Here is a 24066-nt window from a genome sequence, read left to right as displayed (position 1 = left end):
ATATTTAAAGTTTTACAAGTAAAAATATTTGGTGTCATAAAACCAGAAGGCTTTGGCTGCAGTGTTGCAAGATGGGCATTGCAGTCCAAAGACAAAAATCCAATGTTTGGCCAGTCTGCCAAATGGGATGGAGCTATAGCACTTAAACTGGTGTCAAACTGAATGCACCCAATGCTGCAGGTTTTAATGCCCATCTTATGAGATACACGAAGTACTAAGCAGAATTGATGGTGGGAATGCAATAATAGCAGTGAGGGTATTATTAATACAATACAATACGGATTAAGTTTAACACAGTCTTGTTTCACAGTGACTGAGGACGGAAAAATATTGAACATGGCACATGGCACATAAATTAGGACTTCATTAAGACCAAAGTCAACTGGCATCCTACAGTTTAAGTGCATGGTGAAAGGAGAATCTCTTTGGAAGAGAAAACTAAAGACCTTTCAAAACTACAAATCCCAAGATTCCACAGGATGGAGTTACAGCACTCAATGTGGTGTCAAACTGTATTATTTCTACAGTGTAGATGCATTGGAGACAAAATCCGGACCATGGATGTTCCAAATCTCCAGTCAGTAGCAACTGGAAAGACTAAAACTGAGAATATCATAATTGTTGTCGTTGTCGCCATCTTGGCGGAGGTTGTTGACTGGTTGGAGTTTTGGACCGTCCATGTTGTCACCCATGGACTGGCGTGAGGAATTTCCCTCTTCTTTTTCTCCTCAGTGGAAGGAAAAAGAAGACAGTTCCCAAAATCACTTCCATTATGGTTTCCCATCTTATCCACAAACCATATATTCCAGAGGAGTTGATATTCTTTCAGGTTTTGGCCATTTTTGAGAAAAGAATAATCATGGGTAGCATTACAAAATGGCCGCCATGAGTTGCCCGTTTACAAAATGGCTGCCATGTTAGCCTGATATGTCAGCCTACAAAATGGCTGCTGACACAGGAGGCCAAGGAAATAAAAATAAAGGCTGTTATCCATTTGGCAACTGCTTTGGGGGTGCCTGGACCCCTAGAAATGGCCCACTTTTTTGGTCTGGAAAAAGAGGAGAGAAAAAGATAGGCAGTATTCCCACGTTTTACCATTTAAATGGAGATCCCAATGACCAAGGGTTTGGGTCTGTCACTCTCAGGCCAAACAGACAGACTTGACAAAAGCAGCTTTTTGCTGTAGAGGGAATATATTTTCAAACAAAATGAGATGGACATGCTTCTTCCCAGGGTTCCCTGTGAATATTTATTTCTTCATAAACAAGAAGAAAGAAAAGAGACTCTGCTGCTTTTGCAGATGGGGAAGGGAAGTCATTTGGTCTCTGTTTTGGGACCCTACGCCCCAAATAATAATAATAACTATTATTATTATTATTATTATTATTATTTTACTATACCCTGCCTTTCTCCCAACATAGGAACTCAAGGCAGCAGTTTTTTGACCCAAACCTCTACAAAAATGCATGGATTAGGTCTCTTTGGCTCCTGCTACCCTGGGATAAAAGGTGAAAATCAGCTATCCATCGGCCAAATGTGGGAATGAGGGGCACGGTGTCACTAGTTCTAGGCATATTGAGTCTTTGGTGGGGAATGGTCCCTGCCCCTTTCCCTTTGCCCTCATCTCTGATTGTGACCCTATTTCTCCCAGGGAGATTTAAGGAGGGTTTTGGTGTGGGTCTAGATCCTAGAAGCAGACTTTTTGGTCAAGGAGCTCTCTGTGGTTATTATGGGGCTGCAAAGGAGTCAGAAAGGCAAATGCAGCCAGGCTTCTTTGGGACTAAGGACAGCCATCATGTCACATTCTAATAATCAAGGAGAGCCTAGGTTGGTGAGCGATACGACCCACTTTTATTGACATGTTTTTCTATAGCCATGAGTCTTCCACATGTTCCAGACACAAAAGTTATGGCAGGACTGTCCCTAGCATGAGATCAGAGTCTCCCTGGAAGCAACACAAGTCTCCGCAGATCTGTTTGTGCCAATGGAGGCAAAAGTGGACAAAGTGGCAGGTGCAGGTTCGTGTCTGTGTCCTTTCCAAGCGGTTCTCTTCCCTTTCTTTTTTTCCCTCCCAGCCGGTCAGGGTCCAGAAAAGCAAGGTGAGGATCCTTCATGGGAACCTGAAGCAAGGGGCCCTGATAATTAGGACAATCTGAAGCAAGGGTCCCTTATTGAACGCTTTCAGCTCGGACAAATGGGTGAGAGAAGGGATCTTCTCAGTAAGAGATCCAGAAACTCAGAAGTGAGTGATCCTTTCGCTGGACGGACCTGAAGCACTGATTTGCCCTGCAAAACAACAAAAGAGAAGGTTATGATTACCATTATTATTAAGCTTTATTTCTAAAGCGCTGTTAACTTACACAACGCTCTACATACAATCAATTAAAATAGGTAGCATAAGCCTGCCTATGGCATACATTCTACGAAAATAATTAAACACAATACAGTACATATTAATCCATCTTAAAATTCAAACAATATAATATAGCAGACAACAAATTAAAATAACATTGGACAACAATCATGTAATGTCTGGGAGCGCTTCCCTGAACAGTGCTGTCTTTAAAATAATACCAGACTGAAATACATTTCTCTCCCTGCATGATGAGGAGAGGAGGGGGCTGTTGTTTTAGAAGAGGTAGCATTCCTCCTTATATGCCTTGGCTTAGATATCAGTCAGAACAGTGATGAGATCAAGGAACTGAGACTTGGGAAGGCAGTTGTGAAGAAAACCACGTAAGATCCTCAAGTGTAAAGCTATATAAACTAAATATAAAAAGCCAGAATCATCAGTGCCATCGTATTTCTGATTTACTTGAACTATTGTGAAAGCTGGACAGTGAAGAGAACTGACTCCTCTGCAATGGGGTGCTAGAGGAGAATTCTGCAGGACCCATGGACTGACAAAAAGGTGCACCAATGGGTCTGGATTAATTGGAAAAAGGCAAATCATGTTTGCAGAAGTGGAAGGCCATAGGAAAACAGGAGGACCCCGAGACAAGTGGACTGACACCATCAGCGAAGCATGGATGACCTGCATTTGCAAGACTTGAGCATAACAGGGCCTTTAGGAGGTCTCTCATTCATAGGTCAGCAATTGGTCAGCAAAGGACAGCAGCCTTGCAGACCCCCAACTTGAGGACCGGAGCAGAGAGCCAGCTGCCTATGGAGGGCCCCCCGGACCCCCTCTCACCTGCAACGGACAAGACAGCAGTGCGGTCTTCCTTCATCTCCCTCCTACATGAGAGGGAAAGAGAAGCAAGATTAATTCCAGAGGGGGATCTGGGGCGCCAGGGGGGCAGGGATGGAGAATGAGGCATCAGAATGGTCCCCTTGCTCAAAAGGTCCACCCAACCTCAGGATGCTGGGGAGCAAGGCATGATGGGAATATCTTCCTCTAGCGACTGGCTCCTGGCCTGGCTGTCCAAGCAAGTTGCCATTCATTGGTTTTATTTCCAGAGAGCGTCACTGTTCACAGCCACAGACAGACTTAGCACCCACATTTTTTACTTTCTGGGGAAGGTCCTCTCCTTTGAGGCCCAAGGTGGGCATCCGTCTGGTGCCAAGTAAGAACATGGCTTTTGACTAACACCTTTGAGGCCTCAGAGATTCCATCCAAAGCTTCACAGATGTATGGGTTTCAGCTGTTTTAAGATGTTTGTAGCAGTTTTAATTTGAAAAATTGTTTAATATGCTTTTAGAAATGCGTCTGAGGAAGTAGACTGGAGTCTACAAAAGTCCATGCTGCCAATTTCTTTCAGTGAGTCTCAAAGGTGGTACAAGATCTCTATGTATCATCATCATCATCATCATCATCATCGCATCTGAGGAAGTAGACTTAAGTCTAGGAAAGCTCATGCTGCCAACTCTTTTCTTTCAGTGAGTCTCAAAGGTGCTACAAGATCTCTCTACGTACTGATTCTACAGACTAACACGGCTATATCTTTGAATGCTTTTAGACAGTTTAATTAATTCTTACTGTTTTAAATTTCTTTCAGCTGTTTGACGTTATCGTACGTCGCCCTGTTAGAGATAGTGTGGGAGGTAAGCATTCTAATAATATTAATAACAATACGAACAACATAACAGCAAGTTTGCAGTCCTCATAATGTTACTGACTGGAGTCTTGGGCTGTCAATGGTTCAAATTCTATCCAGTAATGTCAGAATCTGTGAAGTCTTGTCAGATAATGTGGCATGTGCCAAGCAGCGTCACTTTTGGTAATTTGGTCACTCGGATCCTATCTAAGGTGAATTCCTTCAGACGGTTTGTCTGTTCAATATCTCCATCCCACAAAGGACCATATTTCCTCATACAAGAACCTGGAAAAACTGCTCTTTTGGACCACAATGGGAATTTTAGTCCAAAAAAGTAACCCTTTCAAGATCAACATCCTTCTTCCTTGTTAGGACTAGGAACATGGCCATCCATGTGCCCTCCTCAAAAATAAAACCATTTCAGGATGATCACTGGTGTGCCATCGGTGTTTGGTTAAAGGCCCAAGGACCTCCCTGCCACAGCTGCTGACCAAGAGTGACCTCTGCCCACGCTGCCCATAAGGACCTCACCTGTTCCGCTGCCGACAGAAGCAGATTGTTCCCACCATGATCACTAGGATCCCAAGAGGAATGAAGACCCCCAGAAGGATGGCTGTGAGATGGTTGTTCTCTTCTGCATCTTGAAAGAAAGGAGAGAAAGATCATCACAACAGTCCAATGAACTGTCTTCACTTGGATAGCTTGTTTAAGTTTTAAAAGGTTTTTAATTATTATGATTTTTAGCTGTGTTTGTTTGTTTGTTTGTTTGTTTGAATCTGTTGTGAGCCGTACTGAAAAAAAAAGGTTAGATAGAAATCAAATTAAATAAATAAGTAAAAAGGATGCAAAACAAACCAATAATCAAAGTAAAATAAATAAAAATAAAATATAAATATAAAATAATTTTAAAATAAAACAATTTAAATAAAATTAATACAAATTTAATATTTTTTCAATAAAAATAAGTCATATAAACTAAGAAAGCAACAATTAGACTGTGTGTTTGTGCCTATGTGTGTTTCTGTGCTTTCAAGTTGCCTGTTGACCTATGCTGACCGCAGGCTTTTTCATACGTTTTTGCCAGTTCCTTCCTCTGAAACAGAGCCGACAGCACTTGGGATCCCTTGGCTGTCTCCCATCCAAGTACTAACCAGGGCTGGCCCTGCTTGGCATCCAAGACCATTAAGGATCTGGTGCCTTTAGAGTATTTAGGCCAAATAGAAAATAATAGCACAAATAAAACAGAATTATAATAATGCAAATAAAGTTAATTATAAATTATAGAACAAATTTTTAAAAAATGATAATAAATAAAACCTAATGTAAGCAAAACCAATATATACAAATAATTATTAAAGAAAACAAAGTACAGTAGGCCCTTGGTATCCACTGGAGTTTGGTTCCAGGAGCCCCCATGAATACCAAAATCCATGGAGGCTCAAGTGCCATTATGTACAGAGGCATAGTAAAATGGCAAAATGAAGGTTTGCTTTTTGGAATTTACAGTATATATTATTTAGAATATGGAGAGGGCATATAGGGCAATTAGATAAAACAAACCTGAAATAAGATAAATCCTGGGCCTGAAAATAGAGGTGGAAGGTGGATTTGGGGGCCAGGGAGAGAGTCGGAGGCCTGTGGGGTTACCTGACGGGGGAGATGTGGGGGGCACAGTGGAGGTCTCCAGGGGAAGGGCTGCCGTGGGAGATTCGTCCCCCTGGGTCTCCTCACAGAAGAGTCCTGCATAGCCCTCCAGGCAAGAACAGAGGAACCCTTCTGAGGTATCCTGACACGTCCCTTCGTTCTGACAAGGGTTGCTGAGGCAGGCACTCGCTGCAAAGAATAAGAAGAAGGAAAAGGTGCTCAGTCCAAGGAGCTCAAGTCCTCCCCAAGGAACCCAGGGGTCCAGGATGAGCAAGCCCACCTACCCCCATTCGCCCCACACCCACCAAGGTTGGTTTTTCTCAAGCCTTCTTCTTCCTCCTTGTGCCCCTTGTTTTAGCATTCACAGCTATGTGCCACACAATGCACACACAAGAACCTAAGAGGAGCCATTTGGATCAGGCCAAATCAGGCCTTCCTAGCCCAGTGTCCTCTCTCCCACAGTGGACTTAGCCCCGTTGCCTCTCCTGGGAAGCCCACTGGAAAACTGCATCCCACCCTTGTGCCCCCCTCAACTGATGTACAGAGACCTCTATTGCCTCCGGTACTTGAGGTGACATATAGCCATCTGGACTAGGAGACACTAGTGGCTGTAAACTCCATGTATTTATCTTGTCACCCTTTTAAAGTGGCAGTGAGTTCCATCCACTTGGATTTCCATAAAGCCAACATCCTGAACTCAGGCCATTTTTTAATTCAGTTGCTCCAGTCGTGTTCAAAATGTTAATGGTGAACAGAAATGCCAAGAGACTCAGGAGGGAGAGGAAACATTCAAGATCAGGCCCCCAGAAAGCCAAAGGCCCTTTTGCGCTACACAACTTTCACACCGTCGTTCCACTTTTGCTGCCAAGGGCTTGTCCTACAAAATCCTCAGATTTGTAGTGTAGGTATTTAGAATTCTAGCCAGCTAGCTCCTCTAGTGCCTCATCAAACTGCAAATCCCAGGACTCTATGGGATACACCTACGACAGTTCAAGTAGAATCATAGTGCTAGAACTGTGTAGTGTGGATAGGTCCCTGGAGCAATGCACCAACTGAAACAGTGGATAAACAGTGCCACCCGACACCTGAATGATCTCCCCACCAGCATGATACAGTTCTGGAAAAAGGGACAGAACTAAATCTTCCCTTTTAATGGGGTGGTTCCTCCAAGCCCCCTGGCTCCCCGTAAAGTGAGCTCACCTTGGAAGCAGCCAAGTGTGTAGTTTGCCAGGGCACAGATCTCCCCGGAGGCGCATCCACCTGCCTGGCACTCCAGAGTCCCTGTGTTTCGGCAGGTGCAGAGCTGGGAACAGTTGTCCGTCCAGAAGGTGTCATTGATCTAGGAGAGGGAAAAGGAGACGGTGTCATGTCAGAAAAGCCCCACCTGCCTCCTAGGTGTTTTTGACTGCAGTCCCCAGCAGCCCCTAGCCAGCTTTGCAGACCACCTCTACAGGCAACTCATTAAATGTCTCTTCCTACTTTATTTATGCATCCTGACTTCTAATACAGGTGAGCAGAGTCATCTTTGTTCACTACAACTCCCAGAATCTCCTGGCCAGCTAAGCCAATGGGGAGTTCTGGAAGTCATAGTGCATAAAAGTGACTTGATCAAATTTAGCCTCAAACATTGCTTCCTGCCAAAATAATGGGGCTCATAATGCCACAGCACCACTTCCGTTATTTCCAGTCAGTCTGTAACCCAGGACTCCAGCTTTCCCCTTTGCTCCCTACCTGGTAATACTGGTCATTACTGGTGCAGCCGCACTGGTTGTAAGGCACACTGTCCAGCCCACTGAGGATGTAGCCAGGGTCGCTGGCGCAGCCCTCTACGCAAGGGGCTTCGCAGTCCGAGGGGGCTGCCATGTTGGCGCAGCTTGCGGGGCAGGCGGTCATGCAAGATTGGTAAGTCGTGTGAGGCGGGCACGACACCGCTGTGAAGGGAGGAAATAAATGAATATATTTTTAAGACACCCAATTTTTTGCAAAGTTACATTACAATAGGCTTAGAACACGAATCTTAGGCTGCTGTTGCTGTTCCTATATGCCTTCAAGCTGACTGTGAGTTATGGTGACCCTTTTCTGGCATTTTCTTAACAAGGTTTAGCAATAGCAGCTTCATTTATATACTGCTTCATACTACCTAAGCAGTCTCTAAGCGGTTTACAACTGTAAGCTAATTTAAATCTTACATAAAATAAACTGTCAGTTTATTCTGAGGAGGTTTGCCACCATGGCTTTCTTCTGAAGCTGAGAGAGTATGTCTTAGTTTCCTGTGGATGTTCTGGAAGAATTTATGAGCGTGACTTGCCCATGGTCAGTCAGTGTGTTTCCATGGCCAAGTGGGCATCCAGCCTTGCCTTCCAGAGCCACAAATTCCAGAATTCCATAGCACTGAGCCATGGCAGTCGAAGCGTTATCAAACTGCATTAATTCTGCAGTGTAGATGCAGCCGGTAACAATGATGTATCATTACCAACCATAAAAATGACTTTTCCAAGCTCTAGGCCCCTTCCTTATGGGGGAAGTAGGGAACATACAACTCTCTGTGGATTAGTTTTGAGCAAGGCTCCACTAGTCTTGGAGAGAGCCATAACTGAACCCTTAAGCCCCAAGAGATAGTGGAAGCAGAGGGAGCATTCCTCACCGCATCCCGTTTCCTGCCTCCACGGCCCCAGCGTTACGCCTTCCTCCTGGCAGACCTGGGCATAGGCTTCGTAGTCTTGGCACAGGAGCTCTGTATCGTTGAACAAAGCACAGAGATCGTAGACGCAGCTCCTGGCAGGATGGAGAGAGAAAGAGGGAAACAAGTCACACAGTGGCCGATCTCAGTTAACAAAGCCTCTGAGAGTCAGCCTCCTTTATTACAAAGGCTTTTCATGCCCTGCAACTTTTCTTTCTCATCCTCTCACTAGCTGGACATTTTTAGCAGCAACAGCACTGGAAAGATGCTGAAGGAGGGCTGGAGGAACACAGAGTATTGAGTGGAGGCAGCATGAGCTGGAAACAAGTGGGATTCTGATCTGGCTGATCCTATTCTACCTGTGTGTGCTGACCTATGACAGGTAAGGGAAACAGCATCTGCCTCCAGAATCCCTTATTGAGCATTTGTGAACAGTGAAAAAGAGAGAAAAGGGGAGAGGAGATGAGCCTCGCTCACCAGTTATAAAGCAGAGATTTATATGCATGATTGCCAAAACGGAAATCATAGGAAAAGTGGAGGCTGGTCAAAGAAAAAAGGTGCATCCAGACTGATGAATATTCTTTTCATGTCATTTCTTCCACTGGGATCAAGCTTTCTGTTATGGAAAGAATGCCCAGGGAAACATTTATTTCATGAACTGAGTGAGGTATACCTGTACATGCATGTGAGGATTTTGGAAATGTTGCCTTGTTAGACTACAGCTCCCAGAACCCTGTCTAGCCAGCCCTACAAAGGATTCTGGGATGTGTAGTTCACCCCTAGCAACACTTTCAACATCTGTGTATGTGTGTGCCCCCTTCCATGCAAACAGACCTTCTCATTTCTCCTGAGCCTATGGTGCCCCCCCCCCCCCCCCGGCACACTCACTCTTGGAAAGTGTCAGGCAAAAGGATGCTGTGGCAAGCCGCAAAGGGCCCCTGGGGGTCTGACAAGGCCCCGCAGGCATCTGTCCCATTCACAAACATCAGTTGCTCAGGGCTGCAGTCGATTTCGAATCCTGTCTCGACCTCATCTGATGGCTCCTCGCGCCTTGCAGTGGGAAAAAGAGGAGGTGTCAGGATTCGCAAACAGAACTGGACAAGGCACAGAAGTCACACCCAGACCAGGCTACACAGCCAAGCTATGGCAAGGGTTTAATTTGTGCTAAGCTCTACTTTATATGAAGCAGTAACCAGAGAAAGGCGTCCCTCTAGAGCAGGAGTGGGTACCAAATAACGGCCTCAGTCCCCCAACATTTTTATAAATAAATAAATAAATAAATAAATAAATATATATATATATATATATATATATATATATATATTGCTGAAAAACTGTCACCTTTTTGCTACATTTGGAGGGGGTACTGGCCTGTTTTATGCTGAGAGGGAGGGAGACTTTTCCCCAAACCCCATGGTCTAAAACAGGTTGGAAATCCTTCAAAAGGTCACCCCTTTCCCCACATATGGAAGTCCTGTCTTAGGCTAAAGAGACCAATGTCCCAAACAAGAAGGAACCTCATGTCTTCTTTGGAGAAAAAGGATTCTCCTTGGACTTCCAGGCCACAGGACCTGCCAAATGTGGCAAATCATCCAGTCCCCAAGGCCTGAAGAAGGGGAAGGCATGTGTGCCACACTCTCAGGTCCACTGGGAGGTACATTCTTGGGCACATGCCCATCCCTGATCTACAGAAATGCTCTAGAAGAGTGATTTTCAAATGCTGGTCATACAGGTTATTTCAGACATCATCGCCCAGAATGCCTGGCCAGCTTGGCCAATCGTCAGGGATGATGGGAGCATAACTCCCAAAAACCCAGAGGACCAAAATCTGAGAAGCGTTACTCTAGAAAGCACACTTCCATCCACAGAGTAGCCACATCTGTGGGAAAGAGGCCCCTCGTTTTCAAGGCATGGCTTTTTGGAAAACCTGGACCCCAGGTCTCTTTCTTTTATGAATGAACAGAAGCACATTGGTGCGCGCGCACACACACACACACACACACACACACACACACACACACACAAAGAGGGCCTGACCTGAGGCGGCTATGGCTTCCAGCCTTCATCTCCCTTCGGACAGAGACCTGCCAGCTGTTGCCGAAGGTGTTCAGGAACCGAGTCCAGGTTCCATCTGGTTTCATATATTCATTGTTCCGTCGCCCATCGTAATTCCCACAGAGTCCACCCACGTAATCCTGGTATGTGCTGGGTAGGCTGATCTCTGGGTGGGTGAGAAAAAGAGATTAAGAGAGGAAGGAAGGAAGGAAGGAAGGAAGGAAGGAAGGAAGGCCCACCAAAAGGAGGAAATGCTGAGTTCTTTGGCCTCCAATGAAGTTTTCACTTGCTGACAAGAAGGAAGGAGCCATCATAGCCTCCCTTTGGAGAGATTTCCAAAGCCACCAAGAAGGCTCTGTTCTGTCTTCTCAAATGGGTGTTAAGGTGTCGCAACGCAAGTGTGCTGAGGATTTGTGGCTCCAACACATTTATGTAATCACCCACCTGGAAATATTTAGGTGCCTTGCGACAGCAGGAGAATTTGTCAAGTTCCATTTTATGGGCTAGTCTAGACCTGATCCCCAGGATCACCACAATCCCTTCCCCAAAATGGGAGAGCCCCCTCCACAACCTGCTCCACAAACCTGCAACCACATTATTCTTACCAGCAAAATCCCTGCCATCGAAAGAGACTGACAACCCAAAATCCGTTTGCAGGAGAAGTCTGCGCCCGCTCTGTGTGATTTGGAGACTCCCATCCTGGGTGGAGTAGGGAGGAGTGACTGCCAGGCCGTCCACCTGCGAGGGAAAGGGGCAGGGAGAAAAGCGCATCAAGGCACATTCATAATCAAAAAGTACAGTCAGTCCTCCACATTTGCAGCTTTGACTTTTGCGGCTTTGATGATTCAGAGATTTGATTAATAACCTCTATGTTGGTCAACAAACAAGCAAATTCCACTGATTCCATAGATCTGCTTTAGTCAGGGATATCAGTAAGATTTAGGCTTTCCCACCCTTCTTACCGCCATCTTGCGCTTCTGCATGAGGGTGATGCTGTGGCCGTACACGGAGATGTAGACCTCGCGGAGGAAGGAGAAGCGGTGCAAGGGGAAACGGCGCCGGTTCCTGCCTGCCACGGAGAAGGGGACGAGAGACACCGGTAGGTCTTCCAAGGTCTGAGTCAAGGCATAAGTGGACCGGCCTTGGAAGTGGTGGACAAAGTTGTCAAAAGTGCGGTAGTGCGGGTCTCCGGATATCACACACTGGTGGAATTCTGGGCAAAGACGAAAGGAAGGCGTTACAAAGGAAGGATTTAATTGTCACTAATTTTGTTCTTTAAAATGAAGCCAAAAGTAAAAAGTAATTTTAGCAATGTTCTTCCTGTTTTAATAAAGCCATAGAATCACAGAATCTTGGTGGTCGCAGGAACCACAAGGGCCACCTGGTCCAAGGAGCACACAACTAAAGCACTCCTGAGAGATGGCCATCCAACCTCTGCTCAAAGACCTGAAAAGAAGGAGAGTCTACCACTTTCTGAGGCAGATCATTCTTAGTATTCAATAGTTCTTACAATAAAAAAATAGTTCCTTCTAATGTTTAGATCGAACCTCTTTTCTTGTAGTTTGAATCCATATAGGTTTGTCTTCTCCTCTCTGGAGCAGCAGGAAACAAGCCTGTTCCCTCTTCTCCATGGCATCCCTTTAGAGACTTAAAGATAGCTCTCCTGTCACCTCTCAGTCTTCTCCAAGACAAACACCCTCTACTCCCCAAGTCATTCCTGCACACTTTTCAAAGACTAGTCATGGCTTGGGACTTACCCTATGCAAAATTTCCATGTGGCATTCGTGTAGAAATAACATACTCTGTGCAGAAAATAGTATTTCTGCAGAGGAATATTATTTTCTGCTCGGAAAATGCTGTAATTAAGAACTGACTGTGCCCAAAAAGGCATTTTTGCACAGAAAGTAGCAGAGCTGCAACTCCAGAGGGAGGGAGAGGTGTAGCCTTCAACCTGCAGCCAGTGAGGAGGGCTGCCTTTCCTGACCCCAGTCCTTGCCCAAGGGACAAGAGAACAGGGATGGACATGCTCAGGGGCCACACTTGTTCTTATGACACTGGGCACCTAGTTACGCCTGACTCACTGGTGGGTTGGCAGTAGCGGAGGCCAGTGCTGCTGAGGGTGCAGAGGGATCCAGGGAGGCACTCAAAGGTGTGGCAGGTGATGTGTCCGTTCCCGTTGCAGGTGCAGTGTTGGCGACAGTCGGTGGTCACCCATGTGTCTCCAGGCTGGAAAAGGAGAAGAGCTCTGGTTAGGAGCCACACATCATGCAGCAATGGACTGCTGAATATCCCGTCTCTCGGTTTATGGGGTGACTCTGTAGTGGGTTGTGCCTGTTCTGGTCGGTGTGGCCAGAGCCCTATCATGAATGGCTCCTACTACATTGTTGGGGGACGGTGTACCCATGGTTTTAGTAGCAGCCACTCCCACTGCTCTTCCTCTTGGTATTAGAGGAGCTATACAGATTGTTGTTGTTGCTGTGTGCCTTTCAAGTCATTTCTGACTTACAGTAACCCTAAGGCAAACATATCAGAGTTTGAAGTCGAAGGCTTTCATGGCCAGCATCCATAGTTTTTTGTGGGTTTTTCGGGCTCTGTGGCATCTCTGAAGATGCCAGCCACAGATGCTGGTGAAACTTCAGGAATAAACTCTTCTAGAACATGGCATTCACAGAGCCCGAAAAACCCACAAAAAACTTGGGAAAAATTGTTCACAGGGGGTTTGCCTTTGCCTTCTAGAGCTGAAAGAGTGTGACTTGCCCTAGGTCACCCAGTGGGTTTCCATGGTCAAGCAGGGATTGGAAACCTGGTCTTCAGAGTCCTAGTCCAACGCTCAAGCCACTACACCACACTGTCTGGCCAGGTGCTGAACTGAGATCCCTAAAGTGTTCAGCACCTGGACAGCTCCCATTATCCTCAGAGGAGCTGCTTCCACTTGGAGACCTTCCAAAGAGTCTACTGTTAAAGCTGAGAGTGGACTCACTGCCCTCCGATAGCAAAGTCACAGGCCAATCCCGGGCTGAAGGCAAAGGAAATGATGGTGGTGGTCAGAGCTAGGGGCACACTCGTGTATGCACACACAGAAACACACAAGAGGGATGTGTAAGCACACACCCCAAGAAGAGGCAGCAGGTAGGTATTCACTCAGGAGTGGTCTGGCTGAGCAAATTAATTTTGGTTGCTTTTAATCCATTTTGTGTACATGTAGCATCCAGATCCAGAGAAGTGCCATGCCAGCATTCTCTGAAGATGCCAGCCACAGATGCTCGGGAAATGTCAGGAACAAACTCTTCTAGAACATGGCCACATAGCCTGAAAAACCCACAAAAAAAAACCAGAGAATGGGTTTATATCCATGGAAGCTCATGAGAAAATAAAAACCAGTTACTCTTAAAAGTGCTGCCACATTTCATTTCTCCCTCCCCCTTCCTTCCTTCCTTTTTTTATGCTGCAAGAGATTAACACGGCTACTTCTCTAAAGACCACAATTTTGCATATAAATGCTGTATGGACAATGCATCTGAGGAAGTAGACTGAAGTCTACGAAAACTCTTGCTGCCGATTTCTTTCTTTCAATTAGTCTCAAAGGTGCTACAGGGTCTCTCTATGGATGGACATCTATTTACTTTTAACTTAATCCCTGCCCCTAAACCCAAACAGACTACTTGGCCAACCTGAGAAATGGCCCCCCCATCCTGCTGCAGTTGCCCACCCTAACTTACGCTATGGTACTCGTACTGACTGTCTAGGCATCCACAGTCGCGCATGGAGACGCAGCTGTCATCGCTGAGCACGTAGCCCCGGTCGCAAGTGCAGCCCTCCACGCAGGTAGTGCGGCTCTGGCAGCTGGCCGGCGCATAGAGGTTGCAGCAGGTGGCAGGGCAAGGAGAGGCACACTCCGTGTAATGGCTGTGCAGTGGGCAGGGGAGCGCTGGAGAGGAAGGAAGGAGAGGGAGCAGTGGTCTTTAGAACTATGTTTCCTTAGCATTGCTTTTCTATACACTGGCAAAAAGAAATATGTAAGCATGCACTGGGAGGAAATACCGGGCCACTTCTACAGAAAGGCCCTCCAGCACTACTTAACGCATGGCTTTTCTGCAGTCAACTGGACACAGGATTAAAGGAGAGCTTCCATGTAGCAATAAAACATTATTTCAATCTATGCTCCAAAACAAGCTGCAGAAATAATCCAGTTTGGGGCCACTTAAACTGCCCTGGCTCAGTGCTAGGGAATTCTGGGAACTGTAGTTTTGTGAGACATTTAGCCACTTCTTGTCAGAGAGCTCTAGTGTCACAATAAACTACAATTCCCAGGATTCCTTAGCAATGAGCCAGGGCAGTCAAAGCGGTCTCAAGCTGGATTATTTCTGCAGTGTGTTTTGGACCTTAGATCTATTTCTTTGCTAGTTCCTGACATAATATTTTATGACTACACAGAACCTCTCTTTTAATCCTGTCCCCAGTTGACTGCAGAAAGTCTTTGCTAAAAGTCCATTCTGTCCAGCCCTGTTCTTTGCAGCTTTAATTAAAAGCTTCCTGCTTGTGACACCTGCCTCTGCAATTGGTTCTTCCTGGCATTGGCACTGAAGCTGATAAACAGCCTGTTAATCCCACCTTGAATGGTCCCTCTTTTACCCTTTAATGCCATTTCTTTGTAACATCATTTTCTCCAAGCCCCAGGGGAAACTCGAATGAACAGTTAGGAAGGATCATGAGTGCAGCAAAGCTGTTCTTCACAAATCCCCAGAGCCAAACCCCACAAGAAACAATCAAAAAGGCTTAAGGTCACTTTTCATTAAAGGGAAAGCCTCAGTGCCATTTTGCCCTTCCACACTATGCTTTGAAAAAAGTGAGAGGACAACACACACTCAGACAAACACACAGAAGGCAATGTGTGATCTGAATGTTCTGTAATAAGCGAGTCCAATTAAAACAATCCTCAACTAAAGGGTTGGCGTGGAAGCCAAGCAGGGACACTCCAATCCAGGGCTTAGAAAAATTGGAAAATAACATACTTTGGCAGGACTCAAGCTCCCAGAATCCCTCAGCTGGCATGGTCCATGGCCATGATTTCTGGAAGATTCTGGAAGCGTTAATTCAAACCCTTCACTTTGATAAGCTGAGAGTGTTTTTCATATAAGAGAAGAAATAGAGGGCGTGACAAGTAGAAAAGTGGAGGGAGACTCCCATATATACTATACTAAAATGTTCTTCAGCTGCCATAGAATCATAGAGTTGGAAGAGACCCCAAGAATGGCCCTGATCCAGTCCAACCCCATTCTGCCATCCAGGAAATCTAAATCAAAGCATCCCCATTGACAGATGGCCATCCCGCCTCTGTTTAAAGGCCTCCAAGGAGGGAGATTCCACTACACTCCAAGGAAGGAGTGTGTTCCACTGTTGGACAGCCCTTACTCTCAGGAAGTTCCTCTGAATGTTGAGGTGCAATCTCTTTTGCTGTAGCTTGCATCCATTGCTCCGGGTCCTAGTCTCTGGAGCAGCAGAAAACATTCTTGAGATATATTCTTGAGATATAGATTCTCAGGCCTATTCTGTTTGTTTGCATAATTCTTCTCTGAGTTTGTCATCATCTCCCCCCACTCCCAACTTTGGGTTCCTCCCACTCTTTTGGCGTCCCATTTGGGCCCTTCTGCAGCAGTCAACTTACGGCAGAAGGTGCTGTTTCTCCAGGAGAGGCCGGTCACGCCTTGGCTTTTGCAGGCTTCCACATAGGACTGGATGATGTCGCAGAGGACGGAGGCCATGCCCTGGTACTCGCACATGTCAAAGAAGCAGTTCTGGACAAAGGGCTGTGGGTCGATGATGCCATGGCAGGGCTGGTACTTGGGCTGCAGGACCTCGAGGCACAAGGAGCGCAGGCGCTCCATCTCTTCTTGGGAGCAACTGGGCTCCAGGTCCTCTCGGTCGTCCGGCTGACAGCTGTGGGTGCAAACAGAAGCAGGACCGAAGGGTCAGCAGAAAAAAATGCATTCTGAAGAGCTCCAGATTGGAAACACATCCCTGTTTTCTTTGTTTTTTTAGACAGTGTGGGATTTGCAATTTGTATTCAGGAAAGAAACATGCTCAAACTTTGCGCTGTTAGTAAAATTAAGGGGAACATGACCAGTTATAATATTTGTGGGAGCTTTCCTTTGAAAGAAGTTCCTCCTGCACTAGATCTTTTTAGCAAAGTTGAAGCTTTCCTTTTTCATGAATGGCTTCAAGTGGAATTTAAAGGATAATTCCAAACAAGCACTTGATATAGAACTGTTGTTTATCAGTCATGCTCTTCTGCATGTCCAAGGTTATCATAGGTATTTGTATAATGCTTACAAAGAATGGCAGAATGGGGTTGGACTGGATGGCCCTTGTGGTCTCTTCCAACCCTGTGATTCTATGATTCAACAAAAGACGTATCCCATACAGCAAAGGGCTCTTGCAACATTAATTAAAGGCTTCCTTCTTGACAGTTCTATCACTTTTCTTGGTTTACTGCAAGGCTGGGAGATCAGTGATCAGTTGCCTCCTAAGTGGCTTCCATCCCACACCATTTTGTTAACTTGTCTGATAGGTTTTTGGTCTGTTAAAATTATTTTACCATTATAATTTTTGAATTGTTTTAAACAGTTTAAATTTATTTTACTTGTACACTACATAAAGAATTTTTTCCCCTTCGTGACAGAGGTTTCCAGCTCAATTTCCTCTCATTTCTTTCTTCTGTGTAAAAAAGGAGGGATCTGGGAGAAGACACATATACATATGAAGAAAAATAGAAACTGAAGAATAAGAGGCCGTTAGGCATCAATTCATGACTAATTTCTCCAAGCAAACTGAACAGAAAATCAGAAAAGAGGCAAGGCAGGAAGTTTTAATCAAAGGCCAGATATCCTTAAACAATTTATGGGCCTATTCTGGACAACCAGGTCATACAATTCCATTGCACTAAAGTACACAATCAAAAACCGAAAATCATCACAAAGTGATTGCCAGCATGTGGCAATGGCATTGCTTGGATGCTCCATAAAAAGTGTTTGAATGAATGACATGTACTGTATTTTATATTTCATCACTTCAGCTGGTAGAGGTAGAGTCTCATCCTCACAGCTTGGAAACTGTGTTCTTCTGTGCAATGAGAACACTCACATTTAACTAACTATACGCAAGTCTAACAAATAGGTGTAATTTCAGTATGAGAATTTGGAATTTTTGGATGAGAATGTGTTCAGAACTGCAGCATTCAGTTAGGATTCAGTTCCTGCTCCCATTAATCCAGAGCCCTGGCTAAGCGCACCATTGCCCTCCTTCCTCCTCCCAGTTGCTCACCCTGGATCCGCATCTCCGGGGGCTTTCCAGCTGTTTCCAAACTGGCTGTCGTTGGTGGCCAGGTGGCCATTCGGCATCAAAAGGTCATCCTGGGTCTGGTTATTGAAGTTTCCACACATGCCACACACCTGGGATGAGAAAATGCAAGTCAAGGTTTTTTTTTTTTGGGGGGGGGGGTCACATTTACTTAACCATCAGGGGATAAACATCTTTACTGTAAGAGAGTGGAATGGACTGCCTAAGATGGCGGACTCTCCTTCTTTGCAGGCCTTTAAACAGAGGTTTATTAATGTATTATTCTGCCTTTCTCTTCGTATGGGACCCAAGGCAGCTTGCAACAAATTAAATCAGTTAAAAACCTGTTTGATGCAAAAGTTTAAAGGTCATTAAATTAAAAAAATTATATTAAAAACACTAAATAAAAACAGTGGAAAAACACAATAAAGCACAATAAAAGGGCAAGTCACACTCTCTCAGCCTCAGAGGAAGGCAATGGCAAACTCCCTTTGGATCACCATTAGTTGGGAATGACTTGAAAGAACACAACAACAACCAACAGAATAAAAGCAGAACACATCCCATTACAATATTCTTTAGTCACAAAAGGTAAGTGTCAAAGGCCTGCTTCTGTCACACGGTGTGTTTCTGTGGCTGAGTGGGGATTTGAACTCAGGTCTCTTCTACAGTCCTAGTCCAATGTTCAAATTACCCCACCACAATGGCAATCTAGGCAGTCTGGATTGTGTATGTGTGTGTGCATATGTGTGTATGTGCCTTCAAGTCACTAGTTGATTTATGGCAACCCCATGAATTTCAGAGGCATTTCTTAGGTAAGGAATATTCAGGAGGGTTTTTGCCAGTTCCTTCATCTGGAATAGAGCCTAACAGCATTCATTTGCAGTCTTCCATCCAAGTACTAACCTGCCCTGATCCTACTTAGCTTTCAAGATCAGATGGGATCTGGTGCCTTTAGGGTATTTTGGCTGCCAAGGTTGGGACTGTACCTTGTCGAAATAAGTGCCAGGCAGCTGGATCTCCAAATGATGGTTTCCATCAAACTTCACCACCAGACCAAAATCTGTTTCCAGGACGACGTAGATGCCACTGGATGTGATAGACACACCTGGGATGCGCCCCTCCACGGGGGTCCGCACGCGCTGGCCATCAATCTGCAGTCAAAACCGATAGATGGAATGAGATGCTGCAAACCTCACTGCTTGTCTGCATTGCATTTCGAAGCTGGTGTGAAACCATTTGCCCACAACCAACATTAAAAGGGCTTTAAATAAAGTGCCATTATCGTCCTTGGGTATTTTTAAATGGCTATGCTTTCAAATTGCTTTTTATTCATTTAATAATCTAATTATAGTTAACTTGTATATATTTTGGGGATGCAAACTTTTACTTGTTTCTGTTTTAACTTCTGTGAACCAACTCAAGTCCCAGGACACTTGGAATAAAGGCGGGATATAAAATAAACGATTAAACAGCGAAATAAATGGGGAGGATGGGGACTTTAAGAACTGCTCACAAATTCAACCGGGAGAGAGCATCTACACACGGAGGACAGATGCACCTATTGAATTTCAGCCCCACAAGGGACTGTTTCAGAGAAGAAAAAGTCCTTTCTGAAGAAGTCCTTCTTCAGCAAAATCTTTTCACCATGGCATGGATGCACATTGCACAGCCTTTCCTATTCATCTGGACCATGCCTTGGGGTCCAGTGGGAGGCACCTCGCTTTGTTTGTGGTTTCTCAGAGATATCAGCCTAGGGAGCCTGCAAAATGTTTAATAAAATAATAAAAATAATATAAATAAACAATAAAATTTGGGATTCAGTGCTTCTGGGCTCTCTACTCATTCCACAAATGGTCTCCCTTCCTCTCCCTCACCAGCCTCTTACCAGAACGCGGCGGTTTTTCTGCAAGGTGACGGTGTGCCTGGCCACCTCCACAGTCACAAGGCGGAGGTAGGAGGCTTCGGGCTGGCCGCGCTCCTCATTTTTGGCCGTGATGTTGAAGGATGGGAGGCGAGGGTCACTGTGGCACAGGGTCACCAGGGTGTAGGTGCAGGTGCCCATGAAGGAGACCATGGTGCCATCAAAAGTGTAGTAGTGTGGGTCCCCAGCCACGTGGCAAGCGGCCACTCCTGGAGGAGGAGGAGGAAGAGGAGAGCGTTACATGTGAGATGATGGTGAAATTTATCTCCCATCTTTTTCCTAAAATAAGGACTCAAGGCAGCTTCAAAATTAAACCAAGTACAGTGCGCACACAGCATACGTGGGGTGTGCCATAAGCAGCTTTAACCTTACGTGGAAGGCAAGCCCTGTCTAAAATAATGGTATGCGCCCCACTGTGCACCCATTGTTTTAAATGGGGATTGAGCATACAGGTTTTTTCCCTTTATGTGAGGGGTGGGTGGGTCCAGAAAGGATCCCCACGTATGGGAAGGGTCCACTGTACAGTATTATTAAAATGCACACAAAGCGACATTAAAATGGAATTCAGCCAATAACAACACTAAAAACAGTTTAAAACCAACAGTTACTGATGTTGAAAAGTAGTTTAAGAAAAACAATTGAAAGCAGTACAGTTGTTGTTGCTGTTGTTTTGTGCCTTCAAGTCATTTCCGACTTATGGAGACCATAAGGCAAACCTTTGAAGGTGTAAGTGGTGGGGTTGAAAGATAGGGTTCTCCTGAGTATCTCAAGACAAGGGCAGGCTCCTGTGAGGAGGGTTTTGTGGTTGGGAATAGTGTATCACTGCTGCAGGAATCTATGGTTCACCACCAAGACCACACAAAGGTTGTCTGGATGTGGAGATCTGGGAGCTGGAGCTCACAAGAAGATGAGTTTTCCCAATAGTGGTGCTATCATCCTCCATCACTCCCAGGCTCTTCATGCCCTCACCTGTGTCCTGGCAGCCCATCAGCCCTTCCAGGGGCCGGCATTCCTGGATGGGGCTGCAGCTCCACTCCTGGCAGGTGATGCTGTTGAGAGTGCCACAGGTGCAGCGCTGGGTGCACTCACTGTTCCCCATCCAGCTCTCTCCAACCTGAGGAAGAAGAGAAGCAAAATGTCTTTCATGGGTGGCTTAGACAGTGGCACCTTTGCTTTCTGATGATTCAGAGTACACAGACTTTGTTTCATGCAGAACATTATTAAAATATTGCCTTGAGGCTATGTGTATGGTGTATACAAAACATATATGAATTCTGTGTTTAGACATGGGTCCCATCTCCAAGGTTTCTCATTATGTGTGTATATGCAAATACAGGTATTCTGAAATCCAAAACCCAAGACACTTCTGGTCCCAAGCATTTTGGATAAAAGAGACTCAACCTGTATGTCCTTTTCTCAGCATTGCAGAAGGAGGTATTTGGTGCCTGCATGCATAAAGCCCCTTGCCACCACAGAAGGCTGCTTGAAGTGCCAGAGTGTGCTGCCAATACTATTTGCTGGCTGACAAAAGGGAACTGGAAGACACCCAGGAAGATGGATGTTACCCTTCCAGATCACCAGTGACCCCAATAGGGCAATGCTGGATGCTGGCTAGCACCTCCTGATTTGGCCACCCACCGATCGATACATGGCTGTAGCAATACACACCAGAACTTGAACACTGCCTTCCTAGGGGAAGGCAGGTTTCACTAAACAAGGGGTGTGTTATGACCACATGTTGGATTCAGGGGGCAATACACTCCAGGAGGACATAGAAGCAAGGCCTCCTCTGCTCTGGCACAACCTGGGGTTAGGGAGTGCCTTCCCCATATCAGCACAATTAGCATCCATAGGTTTTTGTGGGGTTTTTGGGGGGCTATGTGCCCATGTTCTAGAAGAGTTTCTTCCTGACGTTTTGCCAGCACCTGTGGCTGGCATCAAAGATTATGATGATGATGAAGAAGAAGAAGAAGAAGAAGAAGAAGAAGAAGAAGAAGAAGAAGAAGAAGAAACAACTCTTCTAGAACATGGCCACAGAGCCCCCAAAACCCCCCACAAAAAACTATGGATGCCGGGCATGAAAGCCTTCGACTTCAAATTAGCATCAATGCTTGGGGCATTCCAGCATCAAGTCAAAACATGGCTCTTTATTAAAGCCTTTGAGACATAATTGACCTTATCCAAATATTCACGTGCAATAACTTGTCAAACTGTTTTATAAAAAGTTTTTGGTTTATATAAATAATTTCCCATTGCTTTGGTTAAACTTATTTCATTTTTTGCCATTCCAAAATTGTATGATAGAGGGTGGAATATAACTATTTTAATAAGTATTTCCCAGTTTATTGCTTCATTCTAATAACAAGTTAATTTCAAGGAAATAAATAATGAAAGCCTTTCAAGGTGGGGAGAAAAGTGATTTCCCTCTTACCGGATGATATTGGCCACTGGTGTCTGTACAGCCGCACTGGTCAATGGGGACGCACTGGTCTCCGCTGAGAACGCGGCCCTCGTCGCAGACGCAGCCCTCGACGCACGGCAGGCCAGAGCAGCTGTCCTGGGAGGGGGCGTCCCTGCAGGTAGCCGGGCAGGCCGGGCCGCAGGGCACATAGGAGCTCCCGGGGGGGCAGTTTAAGGCTGGAAAGAGAGAGAGAGAGAGAGAGAGAGAGATATGCATCTTTAACCAAGCAGAGGGCAAAGTGAAAGGCAACTGTGCCACTTTCCTCTCAGAACGACTACTTCCATTCTGGAAACTTCAGTTCTGGACCAGCCCTACCGTTGGACCTTTCAAGGGTCAAAATATTGTCCCCAAACGTTTTGAGGTCCCCCTGGTTCGTTTTAGGGCCAGGAGAGGCCTCTAAAAAAACACAGGTAGTGCTTATGGTCGCTTCTTGTTGTTGTTGTCCCCCACCCAGAAAAAGCTTCTTGTGGTCTTAAAATCTCCCCAAAACAATGTGAAAATACCCCCAGCTCCTCAAGGGTGTTTGGGGGCATTCTGGGGGGAACCTATTTGTCTATTGCAATATAGGTGCTGGGGAGGATGCAGCCCTCAACGCAGCCCCTTAGCCTCCCACAACTGTCCACCCCTGTATTAGATGGAGCAAGGCAGTTGCCTCAGTAGAAGGAGCATGTTTGCCACCCTCCCCTGCTGTGGAAGGACCCTTGCCGCTCTCCCAAATATTTGGCCATGAGGGATTGGCAACGCGGAAGGCTTTCCAGGTGCTGACTGGGCCCAGTTTTGAGGAGGTTCGGAGACAGACCTTTAATCTTTCTCATGGACTATATCTGCCAAACAAGCCCAAATACCTCTGTTTTCCTCTGTAGTCCCTCTCAAAATGGCAACAGGATATTCTGGTCACCGGCTTGAGTAGAACTGCTGGGGAAAACCGAGGTATTTGGGGGTAGTATTAGATCTTAGGATGCTTGTGGGGATGGAATGGGGGTACTTTTGTGGTTTTCCACATATTTAGGGGACTTCTGTGTGGTTTAGGGCAAAACTATCCCCAAAACGTTGCTGGGTTGTATTTTTTAATAAAAGTGAGTGGTGTTGGGAGACATTTTCAGGCTTCAGGGGCCAGAAAACTACAGTGCAAGAGACACCACTGGATGGGAATAAAAAAGAAGGAAAGCAAAGAAGCGTACGGCAGAAGCTGTTGTTCCTCCAGGCGATGGTGATCCCGGCTTGGGCGCAACGGTCAGCATAGGACTGGAGTGCGAAGCAGAGGGTGCCCGCATCCCCGCCAGTGCCACAGAGGTCATAGACACAGTTCTCAAATGCCCCCTCGGGAGGCACTTTGCTGTGGCATGGGGCAAACGGACCTGGAGGGGGGGACATGTAGAAGGGCAGTTAATGTCCAACATGCACACAGAGTCCTTTTTGCACTTAAACCCCATGGGCATCTCTCTGCAGAATGCTCCTCTCAGATTACTTTGGGACAAATAGAGGGGCTGCTCTATTACCCTTCCCAGTGGGGTTTCTTGATGGTGATCCTAGGAACTCATTTTTAAGTAGGGAATGAAGAGTTGGGGATGTTTTTCCTCTTCCCAGAGCTACGTTTGAAGATGGGCGTGAGATCAAAAATGGGCATAGTTGTGGGGTTTTTTTTTAATATTTAAAAACTCCTGCTTAGGACAAGTAAAACCTGTTCACTCAGGTAGCACCTGCTGTGGAGAATTGCTTAAACATAAACAAGAAAACCACTCAAGGTCTAGGCTCTCTAGCAAAAACCTACTAACCAAACTTTGCTTCAGAGAACCCCACTTTCTCTCACCTTGGGGGTCTGTGAGGATACCACAACTGGTGGGTTTCTCCGCTTCAGCCGCAATGTCCTTGTCACACTCTCCTGGGTCCCCTGAGTTGCTGCAGCTACAAAGAAGAAACGTCAGAGTTG

General features: G+C 45.8%; 1 protein-coding gene across 2 annotated transcripts in view; it reads right to left on the bottom strand.

The window, feature by feature from the left end:
* Nucleotides 1-1828: 1828 nt before the first annotated feature.
* ZAN (zonadhesin) overlaps nucleotides 1829-24066 on the bottom strand; it is a 38517-nt gene continuing 16279 nt past the window's right edge. The window contains exons 16-36 of one of the 2 annotated variants that reach the window (XM_042475925.1): nucleotides 23947-24041; nucleotides 23318-23494; nucleotides 22107-22312; nucleotides 20645-20789; nucleotides 19640-19884; nucleotides 18741-18905; nucleotides 17737-17864; nucleotides 16082-16353; nucleotides 14136-14344; nucleotides 12498-12642; nucleotides 11379-11629; nucleotides 11022-11154; nucleotides 10399-10582; nucleotides 9250-9411; nucleotides 8326-8456; nucleotides 7413-7612; nucleotides 6882-7020; nucleotides 5685-5870; nucleotides 4569-4677; nucleotides 3194-3237; nucleotides 1829-2286 (exon numbers count right to left, since the gene is read on the bottom strand). In XM_042475925.1, the coding sequence (XP_042331859.1) occupies nucleotides 2237-2286; nucleotides 3194-3237; nucleotides 4569-4677; nucleotides 5685-5870; nucleotides 6882-7020; nucleotides 7413-7612; nucleotides 8326-8456; nucleotides 9250-9411; nucleotides 10399-10582; nucleotides 11022-11154; nucleotides 11379-11629; nucleotides 12498-12642; nucleotides 14136-14344; nucleotides 16082-16353; nucleotides 17737-17864; nucleotides 18741-18905; nucleotides 19640-19884; nucleotides 20645-20789; nucleotides 22107-22312; nucleotides 23318-23494; nucleotides 23947-24041 (3376 nt within the window). In that variant the 3' untranslated portion in view covers nucleotides 1829-2236. The remainder of the gene's footprint in view (nucleotides 2287-3193; nucleotides 3238-4568; nucleotides 4678-5684; nucleotides 5871-6881; nucleotides 7021-7412; nucleotides 7613-8325; nucleotides 8457-9249; nucleotides 9412-10398; nucleotides 10583-11021; nucleotides 11155-11378; nucleotides 11630-12497; nucleotides 12643-14135; nucleotides 14345-16081; nucleotides 16354-17736; nucleotides 17865-18740; nucleotides 18906-19639; nucleotides 19885-20644; nucleotides 20790-22106; nucleotides 22313-23317; nucleotides 23495-23946; nucleotides 24042-24066) is intronic. The other variant, XM_042475926.1, reaches the window with a different exon arrangement.

The sequence above is a fragment of the Sceloporus undulatus genome, chromosome 6 (assembly GCF_019175285.1).
Source record: "Sceloporus undulatus isolate JIND9_A2432 ecotype Alabama chromosome 6, SceUnd_v1.1, whole genome shotgun sequence".
In the NCBI taxonomy this organism is placed as follows: Eukaryota; Metazoa; Chordata; class Lepidosauria; order Squamata; family Phrynosomatidae; genus Sceloporus; species Sceloporus undulatus.
Note: the sequence above shows the minus strand (reverse complement) of the source record. Positions and strands in the feature narration are given on the sequence as shown.